The sequence below is a fragment of the Canis lupus genome, chromosome 14 (genome assembly GCF_048164855.1).
Source record: "Canis lupus baileyi chromosome 14, mCanLup2.hap1, whole genome shotgun sequence".
Classification (NCBI taxonomy): domain Eukaryota; kingdom Metazoa; phylum Chordata; class Mammalia; order Carnivora; family Canidae; genus Canis; species Canis lupus.
In genome coordinates, this window is record NC_132851.1 from 47,699,109 (window position 1) to 47,714,588 (window position 15,480).

Consider the following 15,480-nt stretch of genomic DNA (forward strand, 5'->3'; position numbering starts at 1 on the left):
CCTCCCCCTGCACGCTGCCCTCCTCATCCTTGCATTTCACGCATTCCATTCCAAGTACAAACCTCCTCCACCTGCAAGTCGCGTAGGAGATGAAAAAGTGAGATAAAGACTGAGGATAGCGGTGACTTTGGCCACGGTAGTTAGGACAGAAGGGCCTATTGAGAAGTGGGCAGCGGCTGTGAGCTGCGGGGCTCTGGGGCCAGACCGTCTGGGTTCAAATGCTGCCCTTCCCTTTTCTCACCTGTGTCATCTGGAGCGAACTGCCTACCTTTCCCGGATCTGGTTCCACATCTGTGAGTAGGGATGACAACAGTACTGGCCTCGTCTCGTAGGTTTGTGGTAATGAGTAAATGAGTCAGTGTGTGCGGCGCACTTGGATCAGTGCCTCTGACTGATTAAGACATGGTGTGTGCTTAATCAGTCTTAATTATCATTGTAGTTGGAAAGGCATGCAAGTCCCCCAAGGGCCAGGAAAAGACCCACGGGAGACAGTGACCCCCAGAAAACCCCGTCTGCCAGTTCTTACGTGGGATCTGCTCTGTTCACTTATTTTATTCAAACAACTATTTCTTGAGAACTTGAGAGCTAGTATATGCCGGGTACTTGCTAGATGCAGAGAAGACGGGGGTAGAAAAAACCCAGAGCATTCGCCCTTGTGAGCATTTCCCAGACAGCCTTAGCCTCTGGGGTGCGGCCACGGGGGGCTTGGTGTGTAGCACAGGGGCTGGCGGAAAGGAAGCTCGGGGGGAGGGGGGTGCTTTCCCAGTGCTCTCCCTCCAGGCAGGCTCCTCACCCACACCCTTGATCCACTCCCCATTTAGATTCCAGAATCAGCCATTCACCAAAATCCTGGAGGAGGTCAGCCCCTCTGCGCTCTGAGACACCACTCCCTCTCTCCCCTACTTCCCCAAAGGGAATGTGGGTGCCCCGAGCACCCTGCATATTCCTGTTCCATCATTTCAGTTAGCGCTTAGGTTCTCCAAAGCATTTTCAGTAGAAGTTACCTGCCTGGTTGGTTCTCCCCAAGCCTTCCCCGCTCCTGCCCTGGAACTTCCTAGTACTAACCCCATCCTGGGCCGCTCACCTAATTCTGCTCCCCTGATACCTGAGCCAGCCACATGTGTCCACCCTTACCTGGAAATCACCCGGGGCCTCAAACCCATCCTCCAGGTCCGTCGACTGGCATCAGTGGAAGGAGGGAGGCAGGGGTGAGCCAGTGCCCGGAGCAGCCCAAGATCCTGTGTCACTTCTGTGTTCTCAGCCCCGACGCTCTGGTCCTGATGCCCCCAGTCCTCCCCTCGCATGCTTCCAGGTTCCTTGGGCTCTCACCCCCGTTGCCTAACTCAAAGCATATGAAATGCATGCATTCATTCATTCATTCATTCATTCATTTTTTTCACAAACACCTAGCAAATGCTTTATGTGCCCTGTACTAAGACTTCTCTAGGTTCTGGAGATGGAGCAGGGAAGGAAACAAAAATCTCTCCCCCCACGGGCCTTACACTCTAGTGCGGAGAGGAGGACAGTAAAGGGACAGATGAGGTGGCATGTCCAACGGTGAAGAATATAATGAGCTTGACTCACTCATCCAATGGTGCTGGGCTGGAGGGGAGCTCAGGAGGGGGACGAGGCCCAGGAGGGGCTGCATCTCCACGGCGGGGGAGGAGCTGCTGAGGGCCTCAACCCTTGGCCAGTTTGTTGAGAAGCTGCTTGAGCCCGTGGCGGTGCCGGGCAGCCGGTGGATGTGGTCCTGCACCTGCGCTGCGATCCTGGGCCCGGCAGGTGCCCGAGCCACTGTCGCCGCAGGCCGAGAGCCTGGGCATGCTGCCCTGAGCCCCACGGAGGGGCTGGTTGACAAGGCCGGGCCATAGCCCCCCGGGAACGGAGGCATTCCTTCTCCGGCCTGCGGACGGCGAGCAGAAGCCCTGGCTCGTGGCTGTCCTGCGTGTTTCGGCAAATGAACACAAGAAGGGCTTACGTCTCTCCAGCCAACCCCTCCTCATCTAGGCCCAGGTAAGGACGAATTTGGGAGAGGACTGGATTGAGTTCTAAATCCACTACTTCCCCCATAACTGATTAAGGCACAGTCCAGGCTGGAGAAACAGCTCTTGGCTTCCTTCTCATACCGAAGCTATCGAAGCTCTGTAAGTCACAGGCATGTTCGTGGGCCTAATGTCGTTGGACAGCTGGCATATCATATGTCACAACATCTGTTAGGATCCATTGACCATCGAGCTAAATATACTTTCCAGTTAACACAGGGGTACACGTTCTATGCAAAAAAAAAAAAAAAAAAAGATACGTTTTTGTTGTTGTTTGCTTTTCGAGCCACTTATAAAATATCTCAAACTTCACTGGGGTTTTCCTATCTTGAAAAACTGAAGGTCCTGGATTGCATAGCTTTACATTCCGAATGAATCATTAATGGGCCTCACATAACCTCCCCAGCAGAGATGCCCCTGCATACCAACCTTCATGTTCCTCGTGCTTGGGATGTGCAATTCCTCTACAAGCTACACTGGGCTGTGGTGCAACTTCTATTTTGGGCCAGAGTTGTTTCTTTATATAGAAACCTTGTCAAATCAAGCGAGTACATGAGTCATTTCCTCAAAGCCCTCCCATCAAATGCTTCTCATCTGCTATCCATTTTCTTCTTTTTTAATCGAAAGGAAACTGCAGGAACAACGCCGATGTCTCGAGGAAAAATCCTCAACTTCCACGGACGACGGTTAGAATGGTAATAATGCTTTCAGGTGGTGGCTGGACTTCATATTCCTTTAAGAAAATGATCCCATCACCCTGTGTATTTCCACGAACCTAGCAACTCGCATACCTCTGCTAACTTCCGTACCCCCACTTCTATAATTCACACCAAGGCCTGTGATGCCTTCGACGCCTCTGAAGGGCCTGACACAGTGGTGCTAATCAGAGCTTAGAAAGAATTTGAGGGTTACTGTAATCTTGAACGCTAGATAAAGCGATGAGAATCGGTGGCTTTGCCTTAATTCCCCTTCACTCCACTGTCCGGGGGATTTGAGGAATGGAGGGAAGTGAAGCTTGTTCTTTCCTCATAGCGCAGGTGGACAGTTAGGAAGAACTTTGTTTTCCTTTTAATGTTGTATATTATGCTAAGGAGCTGGGGCTGCGGGAAGAGGCTTTGCCCTCTGTGCATGGACAAATAAGGACGCCTACGAGCGTCCTTTGGTGACCTTTAAGGCACCCCTCGGTGGAAGTTAGAGGGCAAATATTAGGTGTGTCCAATCTACTTAAGAATTTGAAACACCCCCCCCAAAAAAAAAAAAAAAAAGAATTTGAAACCCAAGGTTCTGCCGAACAATTGGCTCAATTGTCTGAATCTTTCCGAACCTTTCTGCTCAGGCATATTTCCCGATCACCGTACCTTGTCATGTATCCCAGGAGCACACATTCCTGGGGAACCAAGGCCGATACTTATTTCTCTCTGTTCCTTTGTCTTCTGCACAGACAGCGAGTGAGGAAGGAAAGGGACAGATGGGCGTGCTTGTAGGAGTCTTCCCACTGGAGAAAAGAAGAAGGAAATCACCTACAAGATCATTAGCACTATCAGGTGGCGATGTTTTTAGACTTTTCATTTAACCAAGGAAACTCCCTGACAATGGCTCTATCCATAATGCAGTAATGTCAGTCCCTTTCTGTTGTCCCCTGTTCTTTGGGCAACCAGGCCCTGGGAGCTCTCCTCCCCTCAGCGAAAGCACAGTGGAAGTTCACCAGCTGTTCCAAGGAATGTTCAAAACTTGAATATATTCTGAGTTATGGTCATCAAATGGCTGATCAGATTCATCGTCTCTATTCCCAGAAAAATGACTTGGGTTGTGAGGACTTGCATCACTGAGAGGAGAAGATAATAGCAGATTTTGCCCAGAATGAAAGAATTATTTCTTTCTCACTTTTTTTTTTTTAACCTTCAGTTTGGATATTGCATTGAAAAAAAAGAAAGAGGGTGGAGGAAATCTTCCAGAATAAGAAAGATAAAATCTGATAGAGTAGCAAGGGAACATAATTGTAGAACACTAGTGCCTCTTTTTCCCTGAGTGTGGAAAGGGGGAAATATGGGCCATTTGCTACCATAGAAACCAACCAAAGTATGTAGGAGGGGGAGGGAAAGCCCATTCTAGGAACTTAAAGATCTTACTTGTTTCAAAGTTAAAGTGTCCTAGTCAATCGGTGATCTTTGTAATGGCAAGAGGTGTGTGTGTCTGTGTGTATCCTTTTTATTTAATGGAGTTCCAACGTGCCTTCCCTCTTACTTTGCCTTTTAAACCTACTGATTCTTTCCCTATAGCTTCAACCAGGAGAGTTGACAATTAAAAAAAAAAACAAAGCCACTGGACACCCGCTGTGTATCAGGCATAGCTCTATGTGGTGGCGACATCTAACACACATAGCACAGGGCCATTGGATGAAAACCTTACGCGATGCTCATAGTTGTATTTATTCCTATTTTCATACTCAGAGATCTCTTAGAAAACAAGCAGTTTAAAATTAATTTCCTCCCCCTTAATCCAGTTCTTTAAAAATTTTAAAGTCGCATGTTAAAAACGTTCATCCTCAACACGGGTGCAGGAGACACGCCTCCTGTGTTTGCTGTTCCTTTACAATTCCCTTTCACAGGCAGCCTGCCACCTCTCCTGTTCCCTTACGGGTCCTTTAGTCCTTTGCAAACTCTGCAAACTCTGAATGACAAAGGAGCAGGAGACCAGGTGTTTGGAGAGCTCCTGGAGTGAGTCAACCTCTGTCTTCCTGCTAGGAAGCTATAGGAGAAGAGATACCAAATCAGCATAAATGTGCTGCTGGGGCTGGCGGGGGTGGGGGGGTGGGGTGGGCGGAGCCCCCGTCATGGGAAGTAGTCTCGGGTAGGCTGGACAATCTCTCAGCAGGGATATTGTAAAAGGGAGCTGGACGAGATGCCCTATTTTACATATGTAGAGATTCACAGCAAAATTGAGCAGAAGGTGCAGGTTTCCCATAGATAGCTCCTGCCCCACCTGTGCAAGGCCTTCCCGCTATCCACATCCCCCACCAGAGTGCTACATCTGTCTCAGTCGATGAACCTATAGGGACACATCACTATCACCCAGAGCCCAGAGTCGACATTAGGGTTCACCTTTGGTGTCGTATGCTCCATGGGATTGGATAAATGTATAGGGCCATGTATCCACTGTTAGAGTATCACGCAGAGTAGCTTCAGTGCCGGAGAAATCCCCTGAGCTTCACCTGTTCATCCCTCCATCTCTCCCCTCCTCTGACAACCATTGATCGCTTCCTGTCTCCATAGTTTCGCCTTTTGCACAACATCATAGATCGGAATATACAGCACGTAGCCTTTTCAGATCGGCTTCCTTCACTTAGCAATGGGCATTTAAGGTCCTCTGTGTCTTTTTGTGTCGTGATAGCTCATTTCTTTCTAGGGCTGACTGTTTCGTGGTCTGGATGTACTAACATTCTTTTCAGTCGTGGTTTGTTTCTATAGCCTGCAGGACAGCAGTGACAGGGTGGCCACAAAGATGAAATGAAAAGGAAGGGACAGCTTGATAGCCACGACTTTCCATGCCAGGGGAATGGCTGGGCTTCAGAGTTCTGGATGAGGCATGTTGCTGATGCTAGGGGTCAATCTCGGGGTGGTGCCTTGGCAGAGACCAGGGCTCCACACAAACAGGAGGTGTGTGGGCATGCTCGGTACAAGTGACAGCCAACTCAAACCAGCTTAATCACAAAAGTGACCATGTTGACTCATGTGACTGGGAATTTCAAGGGGCACGTATGGATTTTCGGGCATTGCTCTTGATACAGGGCTGAAAAGATGCCATCAGGGCCCTGGCCCTCTCTGCTTCTTAGTTTTCTTTCTTCTGGGTTAGGGTCCTTCTGAAGCAGACTCTCCCACAAGGTGCTGGGCGATGGCCACCTGAACTCCAGGCTTACTCTCTACCAGCCAATTAAGCTCTGTGGCAAATGAAGCATCCTTTTTGCCAGCAAAGCTCTCAGGGAGGAATTTTACTGACCCAGGCCCTGAGTGAACCCCGGGGGCTTATTGGTATCCACTCCTGGAATTAGGGACTGGGATCCCCCGACTACTGTTACCTGAGCAACATGAGAGCAGGGGAGGGGATGTATCCAAGGGAATATTGGGGTGATCTTAACTAAAGAAAGGAGATGGATTCTGTGCAAGTGAAATTAATAGACATTTCCCTGTGCCAGACTAGAGGAAAACAGTTCTAAAAAGCAGAGACGGGTGTCGACACATTACAGAGAAGCAAGGAAAATAGTGATTTTAAACAGTGGTTTCAAAGCAATTAATTGAAAACTTCATTATACCCCTCGATAATGGAAAATCAAATGTCTGGTGGGGCCAGATCGCTCCTCTTCTGGGCCTACATGTTCTTTGGGCTGCTGAAGTTGGGAGGAAATGTTGGGCTCACAGCTTCATATGTATCCTTTCTGCCGAGACTAGAAAGCTAAGCACGTTTCCCAGACTCCCTTGCAGCTAGGGTGACGGATGCAAACTAATCTCGTTACCTAGATGCACTCAGATAAGGTGTGCAAGGCAGAAACAGGGAGGACTCCATCCTTCTGTGGCTTGGTTGCTTTCGGCTGTCAGGCTCCACCGTGGAGATGCTGGGCTTTCCCACCATGTCTATCTCCAGCTTTGTGGGCTCCGAGGGACAGCAGAGTGGAAGAGGTAACCGATCCCTGGATGGGCCCGTTCTGCGCCTCTGGGAGGCATTTCTGCAGGTGTGGCCTATTGTCTACAACTTGAGGCCTTCTGACAACAGCAAACATAGGTAACTTCCTACATTAAATATTTTTTTCTGTACAGAGTAGCTAAAGAGGCATCTGCTTATTATATCTAAACACTCAGAGTTGACAAAAGTCTAAAAAAAAAAAAGTCTGGATGCTCATGGAGACCTGATTTGCAAGCAAATTCGGTGCCATGGGCAGGGGGAGAAGCTCATTTGACTCTCCTGGGGCATGGTTCCATGGAAGGAGGAAGGGCTGTCCAACTTCTAGGGCTTATTTTATCAATCAGTGTGTCCCTCCTTAGACATCACCAGGACTCTTCCCTCCACCCATAGAGATTCTCTCAAGCCAAGGCCTTTGCTTGTATTCACTCATTCTTTCATTCCCAGTTTATAAATATTTACTGAGCCCTGACTGTCTACTGGCAAATGCCATTTCCTCTGAAAACTGACACACCCCAGTCCACCCTCCCCACTTCTGAGGCCCCCGCTTCATACTTGCTCATGCAGGGGGAACACGTGCATGTGTACAAACACGCACATCTGTACGCCATACGCAACATTTCCAACCACTCGGATTTTTCCGCATTCTTCCTTGACTCCCACAATCCAGGTTTTCTGATCTATCACTAATCCCATGGCTCCCGAATTTTCCCTATCAAAGCATTTTCTCATGCTGTATTGAAATTGCTCATTCATTTCTGTCTCTCATGCTAAATGTAATGTTGAAGACTGTGTCTGTCCTGTTTGCCAGTGAAGACCCAGGACCTCGCTTAGTGTCTGTGATGATGCCCCTGGCCCAGACCTTCAATACTGAATTTATATAATGCTATCCTAAGGGCTTGCAGAAGCTGGATGGTCTCCGGAAGTTCTCAGATCAAAGATTAGCTCTAAAGATCAAAAGAGGTGATAGAAACACCAGGGGCTAAGGCCAAGTTAGGACCTGGGAAAATATATTTGTTTTTCCTCCCTAAGTCTCTCAGGTTCTCCACCCTCATCCTCACCTCTTCTAGCTCAGCAAAAAACAAAACAAAACAAAACAAAACAAAACAAAAACAGGGAGAGAGAGCAGTTCGAGCCACTTTGCGGCATGGCATCACAGGAGACCATCTCATTGTGCATATCCTAGCAGGTTTCTACATTCCTCAAAACTCAGATTTTGGCCCTGTCCCTTATAGGATCTGTGACCTTGGAAGCATTTTTAATCCATGACTTTATTTTCTCATTTACAAAGTGGACATGTGGTGCATTGTAGATGGCCACAAATTCTTTCCACGTATTCCCATCACGGATGGGGTGGGGTGAGGGATCTCCCCGAGCCTTGGCTGTTAATCTGGTTTGGCTCCATGATTGCTTGGCCAATGGAGTGATGCCATGCCCATTTCCACGCACAGGCCTTAAAGGGTTGGCAGCTTCTGCTTCCTGTCTTAGGATACCCACTCTCAGGGAAGCTGCCCACCGTGCTGTGCTGACCAGAGAGAAAAGTCGGATAGCGAGAGAGATGCTGGTGAGTGGCAGCTCTCCCAGACGTTCCATGCAGACACGTGGATGAAAAAGCCATCTGGACATCCAGCCCGGAAGAGCCTTCAGATGACTCCCGCGGAAGCTGCCGTCCAGCTACAACATGTGAGGCCCCCAGGAGAGAACCACCCAGAAGAGCACAGTCGACCCACAGAACCGGGAGCCACCTCGGTCTGTGGTGATTCGCTAAGCAGCAATACATGGCTGCAAGTGGAAGTGATAATATTGACCTCACAGGACTGCTGTGCGGGTAAAATGAGATTCCTGAAGGCTGAATCCCTGGTCTGCAGCCTGGAATAAAACAAGCTTTTAGTATATATCAATTCTCCTGGCCCTTCCCCTTCCTTTTTATTCACTCTGTGAATCTCCAAGAAGGGGTCACTCTCCATGTTATCTTCCAAAGCCAGGTGGGGTGGAGGTTGGTTATCTGCTAGGTGTTTTGAATTTGAAGAGCTCCGTTTTCTTTTTCCTACTTTCTCTTGTGTCTCTCTTTTCTGTGTTCTTTAAAGCACAGCCAGATCATTTAGACCTAAAATAAGAATACCAAATTCAGCCTTTGTGTGTGTGTGTGATTTTTCAGACAGAAAAATCATAGTCTTGGTACAGGCTCATGGTTGTGAAAATCAAGCTCCAGAAGCAAAAATGATTCAAAGCAAAATTCCCCTGACAACTTTTGTCTTGTGTGTGTGTGTGTGTAAAAAGCAGTTAAAAACTCTAGACTCCATAATTATTTTAGTATGTAAGCATCATGGAATTACAGGCTTTTAGGGTGGGAGAAGGGTTAAAAAATACATGATTACCTGTAATTATAGTCTTGCTAAGTTTGATTTTATAGAACAACAAAATTCAAGTTTGATTTAAACCATGCAGAAAGACACAGTACAGATTGGAAATGCTCTTTTTTTTGCCTCCCGACTCAAAGGGCTCAATTTATTTCATTCTTATGATCTTCCTAGAAGTCAACCTTTTATTATGTTTGCTGCCAAGTTTGTGTGCCTTGCTAGTTATGTTTCTGAACCTCCTAGACTTGCTACCAAGGCACTTTGAAATTACCCTTCTATTTCCCCCCTTGAATTCCTGCAAACCCCTAAACTGATAGGCAAGAGGGTTGGTTCATCTCAGAGTCTGAACTGGGTGGGCCTCATAAATACTGTCAGACACCTGATCGGTTAAGTCCAGGGTGTCAGAGGGAGTCAAACTCAAACTAGATGCCTGACAGATGTAGATGAAGGGAACTGGTTTATTTTTCCTTTTTGTATATTTCAACCCTTAATGTGGGTGTGGACAGAAAGCCACAGTGTTGCTGGCCATATGCCACCAGGACGGAAGCCTCTGGAACACCTGGCGCCCGCAGGGTTGGAAGGTTGGGGAGCAGAGTGGCTGGGATGGGGGCGTGGGGCCTGCAGTCGGTTCCAGCTACAGAATGTGCTGGGATGGGGCCTGCCCCCGAAGCCTTTCCCTACAGAGAACCTAAGGGGCCGGAGCTTGGGACCTTATGAGTGCAAGCCCACGTCTTCCGTGACACCACGTCGCTTAACTACGTCTTGCCCTTCCTGGGAACCGGACCCTGCGCGCTGTGCACCCTTTGGGGTTTCTGACTCCCAGTGCGGCCGCCATCCGGAGGCGGCCACAGCCGGGGTAACCGTTTTCCTTCCATCCCGCAGCTCTCGGGGAGGTGCGACTGCGTGTGAGGCGCTAGAAGGCTAGTTCTATAATTACCCGGGGACTTGCTCCGCGTGCGCAGCACACCCACCGGCCTTCCGCGAGTCCGTGAGCCGGGCGGCGGGGGTCGGCTCTGCAGCCGCGCACTGCGGTCGGAGGACAGTGTCGGGAATACCCGGGGCTGGGGGGCATTCCTTCGCCCCCAAATTAATGGCCACACCTCCGGGGAGCGGGGGTCTTTGCAGCCGATGGCCAGCCCAGCCCAGTCTACACTCGGGTCGGTGCCAACACGCCCCGCAGGGAGCGCACGACCCGGGCTCAAGTCGTGGGCACGAAGCCCGGCTGCAGGAGGGGGCTCCCGACCCCGAGCGCCCGCGCCCCCAGGCGCCAGGGACGGGGACTCAGGCACGGGCCCGACCCCGGGGGCCGCCGCCGCCGCGCCCCGCAACCCGAGGCGCCCCCAGCCCCGAGGCCACAGCATCGGCCGCGTGTCCGCGCAGCGGGACCCCTGGCGGCGCTTCCGGCTCGCCCCGCCCCCGCGGCCCGGGCCCCGCCCCTCGAGGCCCCGCCCCCGCGGCCCGGGCCCCCGCCCCCCGCGCTGGCTGCGGGCACCCCCGGGGGCGCGGCGAGCGCGGAGCGGCGCCGGGGGCGGAGCCTCCCGCGGGGCGCCCCGGGATTGGCTGCGGGACGCAGGGGGCGGGGCCAGCCCGGGAGAAAACAGCGCGCGCGCGTCCCGGCGGCAGTCCCGGCCCGAGCCCCCGCCCGCGCCCCGCGCCCCGCGCCCCGCGCCCCGCGCCCCGCGCCCGCTGCCTCTCCGCCGCGGAGCCCTCGGCCGCCCCCGCCCCGCGCCGCGCCCCGCCCCGCCCCGCCCGGCCGCCCGCAGGTCCCGTCCCGCGCGGGGCAGCCCCGGCTGGAGCGGCGATGCGCCTCATTCAGAACATGTGCACCATCGCCGAGTACCCCGCCCCGGGCAGCGCCGCCGCCGCCGCCGCCGCCGCCGCCGACTGCTGCGCGGGCGCCGCGGGCCGCCGCCTGGTCAAGATCGCGGTGGTGGGGGCCAGCGGCGTGGGCAAGACCGGTGAGTGTCCGCGCTGCGGCGGGAGCCGCCCACCGCGGGCCAGGACGCGGCCGGGGGGGTCCTGCCGCGGGGACCCGAGCCTGCGCCGCCCGCGCCCCGACAGGTGGGGCACCTGGGATCCAGGCCGGGAGCAGAGCTCGGGGCTCCTTGAGGCCGCCGGCGGGGCCTGCAGCACCAGGGCCGGACGAGCCCTGCTCCCCCCCCTCCCCCCCTCCCCCTCCCCCTCCTCCTCCTCGGGGTCTGGAAGGTTAGGGAGCACATCTGTCTGCTGGAAGCTAGGTGCGGCCCCGCCGGGCCCAGAGGCGGGGGCCGGGGCGCCTCCCAGCTGGACAGAGCCGCAGCTCACCGGCCCGGGCCCGCTCCCCGCTCCCCGCTCCCCGCCCCGCTCCCCGCCCCGCTCCCCGCCGTGCATGGAGGAAGGATGGAGGCACTCGGTGGCGCCCCGGCTCCCGGCCCCCTTCGCGGCCGGCGAGGTTTCCCAGGCTGGGGGTGGGGGGGCGGGGGGTGCACGCCAGTGTGACGCCTTAGGCCGCAGTTAACTCTCCTTCCTCCTCCTTCCTGGCCTGCAGCTCTGGTGGTCCGGTTCCTCACCAAACGGTTCATCGGGGACTACGAGAGAAACGCAGGTGAGGAGGCGGGCGCCGGCTCCTGCCCTTTTCCAGTGTCTCCCAGGGAGCTTCCTCCGCAGTGACAGCCCGAGCATCAGCATCCTGCCACTGCCACTTGGGCCTGCCCCCTCCCATGACTGCCATCTGGCCTCCTTCCATTCCAGGCCCATTCATCATTTTATCAAGTGCCCGAAAGTATTCTCCTTGGTATGTTTTAACTATAGGGACCCCAGTTGGAAGCACCCTTTGTACTCAGGAGCCTCTCCCTTCAAAACACTCCTGCAAAAGTCATAAAAACAAAACAAAACAAAAAGATGGGCAGCTCCTCCCCCACCCCTCTCCCTCTCCCGCTCCCTCTCCGTTGGCTGCCTTTCAGAGGTGACCTTTTAAAGCAAAGGCCGAAGGAGAGCAGTTGTAAACCTAAAGTTCTCTTTTCTGAACAAAGAAAAAAAAAATAACCACATGGGTAGAATTTGAGGAGGGGAGCTCCCAAATACATGAGAGGACGTTATTTCAATCTCTGTGATAAAAGATGGCCACCGGGGAGGCTTAAGGGCTTTCTACCTATGCTCTGTTAGCAAATTGCTTAAATCCTTAGACCATATTTAGTATCTAAGGGGATTATTTGAAATGTGCTGTATAAACCATCCCAAGATAAGGCATGACAGCCTTCTGCTTTGATGTAGATTTGGCTACCACTATGTCACATTTTTATTCCAACTGATAACGTTGGCTGTGCATTGACTAATGACATTTGCCTAAATTGACATCAGAGAGTAATGAAGTACTAAACTAAAACAAATGGCCATGCATTGTTCTTGCCGAACAAGAACATTTACTTCAAGGAGATACTCTAGGTATGGAAGATCCCTTTAAAAGTAGATAAATCACTTTCCACAAACTTGCAGACCTTGCCTTGATTTAAATAAATCCCCTAATCTGAGGTTAAAATTGCTGTTGTTGAAAACAAAAACAAAAACAAAAAAAACCCGGCTGAAATATGCTGATTATATACAATAAACTATGGCTTACTTGTGTGTATCAGTTTAGGTTGGGTATTTTTTTAAAAAAAGAAATCCCACCATGTTTTAAAAGTTGTACGGGAAGGAAAACCATAATCTCTCTCTTTTTCCTTTTTTTTTTTTTTTCCCCCTTTCTAGGTAATCTCTATACCAGACAAGTGCAAATAGAAGGTGAAACCCTGGCTATTCAGGTTCAAGACACGCCAGGTATTCAGGTAAGAAGCCCTGAGATTTGTGATTAAGTCAAAGGGAGCCCCCTTGGCTCTGGAATTGTTCAGTTGTTCTCAGAATAATGCCTTGTGCTAAAGAGGAGAGAGATTTGGGGGAGTCAGAACTAGGCTTTTACATGTTGCTTGTCACTTCAGTTGTATTTGGCTGTTGGTTGGTCTTGGCCTGGCTTCATGTGGGAGGTTTGGCTGAGGGGCAGAAGTCTTCTCTTAGGAGGGTTCTATCCGGCAGGAAAGACCAAACCAAACACACATGGAATTGGCACAGTTTCCTCGCTATGGTCAAAAAGATCAGTTTTTTACATTCGTGTATTTGGCATTAAAAATCGAACGTTTAGTCTTTAAAGACGCGGGATCATTTTTGTACTGTGGAAAGTTACTCTATAGACAAAAGAGCCCTGCTGGTGCGTGTGTGTGCGCGTGCGCGCGCGCGCGCGTGTGTGTGTGTGTGTGTGTGTGTGTTTCCCTCTTGAACTGGGCGGTTATCCAGGTTTAAATGCTTCCAGCTCCTATCTTTACTTCCCCAGACTTACTGTCTAGCCAGTTAATTTCCCATTTTGTGCAACTACAAAGTCTCTCTGCGTGGAGTTCTCTGCAGGTCAATTTTCCACTTGAGTGTGGTGAGCTGCACTGTTATTTATTCCAGCTCTGTGCAGCTGGGTCAACATACTGTCAGGAAGGCTGAAGTGTGCGGGGATAGGACTTGTTTATGGCCTGCGAGCCGGCGGTTACCGTCGAGGGTCCCTTTTGAACCGGCGGTCCAGCCGAGCCCGGGCTCTTCTCGGCCCCCCCCGGCGCTCACCTCGCCCTCCCCCCTGCCTTGCAGGTCCACGAGAACGGCCTGAGCTGCGGCGAGCAGCTGAATAGGTGCATCCGCTGGGCCGATGCTGTGGTGATCGTGTTCTCCATCACCGACTACAAGAGCTACGAACTCATCGGCCAGCTCCACCAGCACGTCCAGCAGCTGCACCTGGGCACCCGGCTGCCCGTGGTGGTCGTGGCCAACAAAGCTGACCTGCTGCACGTCAAGCAGGTTGACCCCCAGCTCGGACTGCAGCTGGCCAGCGTGCTGGGCTGCTCGTTCTACGAGGTGTCTGTCAGCGAAAATTACAACGACGTCTACAGCGCTTTCCACGTCTTGTGCAAGGAAGTGAGTCACAAACAGCAGCCCAGCAGCACACCCGAGAAGCGGAGAACCTCCCTCATCCCCAGGCCCAAGTCCCCCAACATGCAGGACCTCAAGAGGAGGTTCAAGCAAGCCCTCTCGGCCAAAGTGAGGACTGTCACCTCCGTCTGAAGCAGGGACGCTCCGGGGGTGGGGTGGGGGCGGGGTTTGGGCTTCCCAGGAAGAAGGCCTGAGCTTCTCCCACAGGAACGGGAATGGTGCAGGCTGGCAGGCATTCACGGTTCCAGAAAGGGCCAGAGCAGAAGGGCCAGGAGGGCCTGGTGGAACTGCTGCAGGAGAGCCAGCGATCCGAGAGAGGAGCCGCCCCGAAGATGCGAACTATGCTTCCTTTGGAGTGGGGAGGGCGGCTGCATCACTCTGGACTCTGGTCCTCACCTTGTAAATGACAGTAAATGACAGTCACAGCCAACTAGATTGGCGTGGTCAGCAGGGGGAATGGAAGAACAGATGAAGCGCTCGTGGCCTTTCCTCTCTCCTCTTTCTTTCTTTTCCCTTTTCTCCCCACCCCGCCCTCCATCCCACCAAGAGGAGGCACTGCTTTTTCTCCTAGAGTCCGACTGGCCTGTGACACGCTAGTCCCAGCGGAATGCCTGCCTACCCCGGACGATACCCAGATTTCTTCTTTAAAGAGCAAGGAGGCAGATGCCACCCCCACCCCCAATAAAGGGTGGGGTGTATGGGCCACATGTGTGGATACAGACGGACATCTGGAAGCTTAGAGGGCCTGCAGGAAGGCGCGGCTTCCTCCCGACACAGGATGAAGATGCTTAGTTGAACATGTGTTAAATGGTTGAGAACTCAACTCTTCAGCCCCGGACTTTTGAGTAATCGTGAGACTGTATAATTTTTTTTTTTTTTTAACTGTTGCATCAGGTACAGAAAAAAAAAATGCGTTCATAGACTTTGGTGTGATTTGTGTAAATGGCTCACGGCCATGACGTTGGGTTGTCCCCTAGGCCTGGCCGAGTCGTGGCTTGAATATGAACACACTGTCTTAACAGCGAGCGAACAGATAAGGGGCCACCGCCAAATCCCCGACACAGATGCACTTTAAAAAGCCACTCATGCTTTGGCTTAAACTGTAATTAATTTATTTTATGTACAATAAAATATCATTTTAAAAGAGCGGGCCTCTGACTTGGTCTTTATTGAAATGCCGACCTCCTGCCCTCCAGACTAAGTGTTCCTTGGCGTCTCGTACTGACTGGGCGCCTGGCGTCAGGCACTGGGCCTCCTAGGGTCCCCTCCTAGGTCTCGGAGCACACCAATGGGATGCGTTGTCTTATCCCCCTTTGTACAGGTGAGGAGACAGGCTTACGAACCAGCTAATTCACTTGTCAAAGGCCTCCCCCCTGCTCTAAGTTGTCATTTGCTGCTTTATACTCCAGAATAGTGTATCTCCT

The 15,480-nt window shown here is 52.1% G+C and overlaps 1 protein-coding gene across 1 annotated transcript; it reads left to right on the forward strand.

The window, feature by feature from the left end:
• The first annotated feature begins 10,827 nt into the window (after positions 1-10,827).
• RASL11B (RAS like family 11 member B) lies at positions 10,828-15,202 on the forward strand. The gene is made up of 4 exons (XM_072775038.1): positions 10,828-11,034; positions 11,604-11,660; positions 12,803-12,879; positions 13,718-15,202. Exons 1-4 carry the CDS (start codon positions 10,878-10,880, stop codon positions 14,186-14,188), a joined length of 762 nt encoding a protein of 253 aa, XP_072631139.1. The 5' UTR covers positions 10,828-10,877; the 3' UTR covers positions 14,189-15,202.
• The last annotated feature ends 278 nt before the right edge of the window (positions 15,203-15,480 follow it).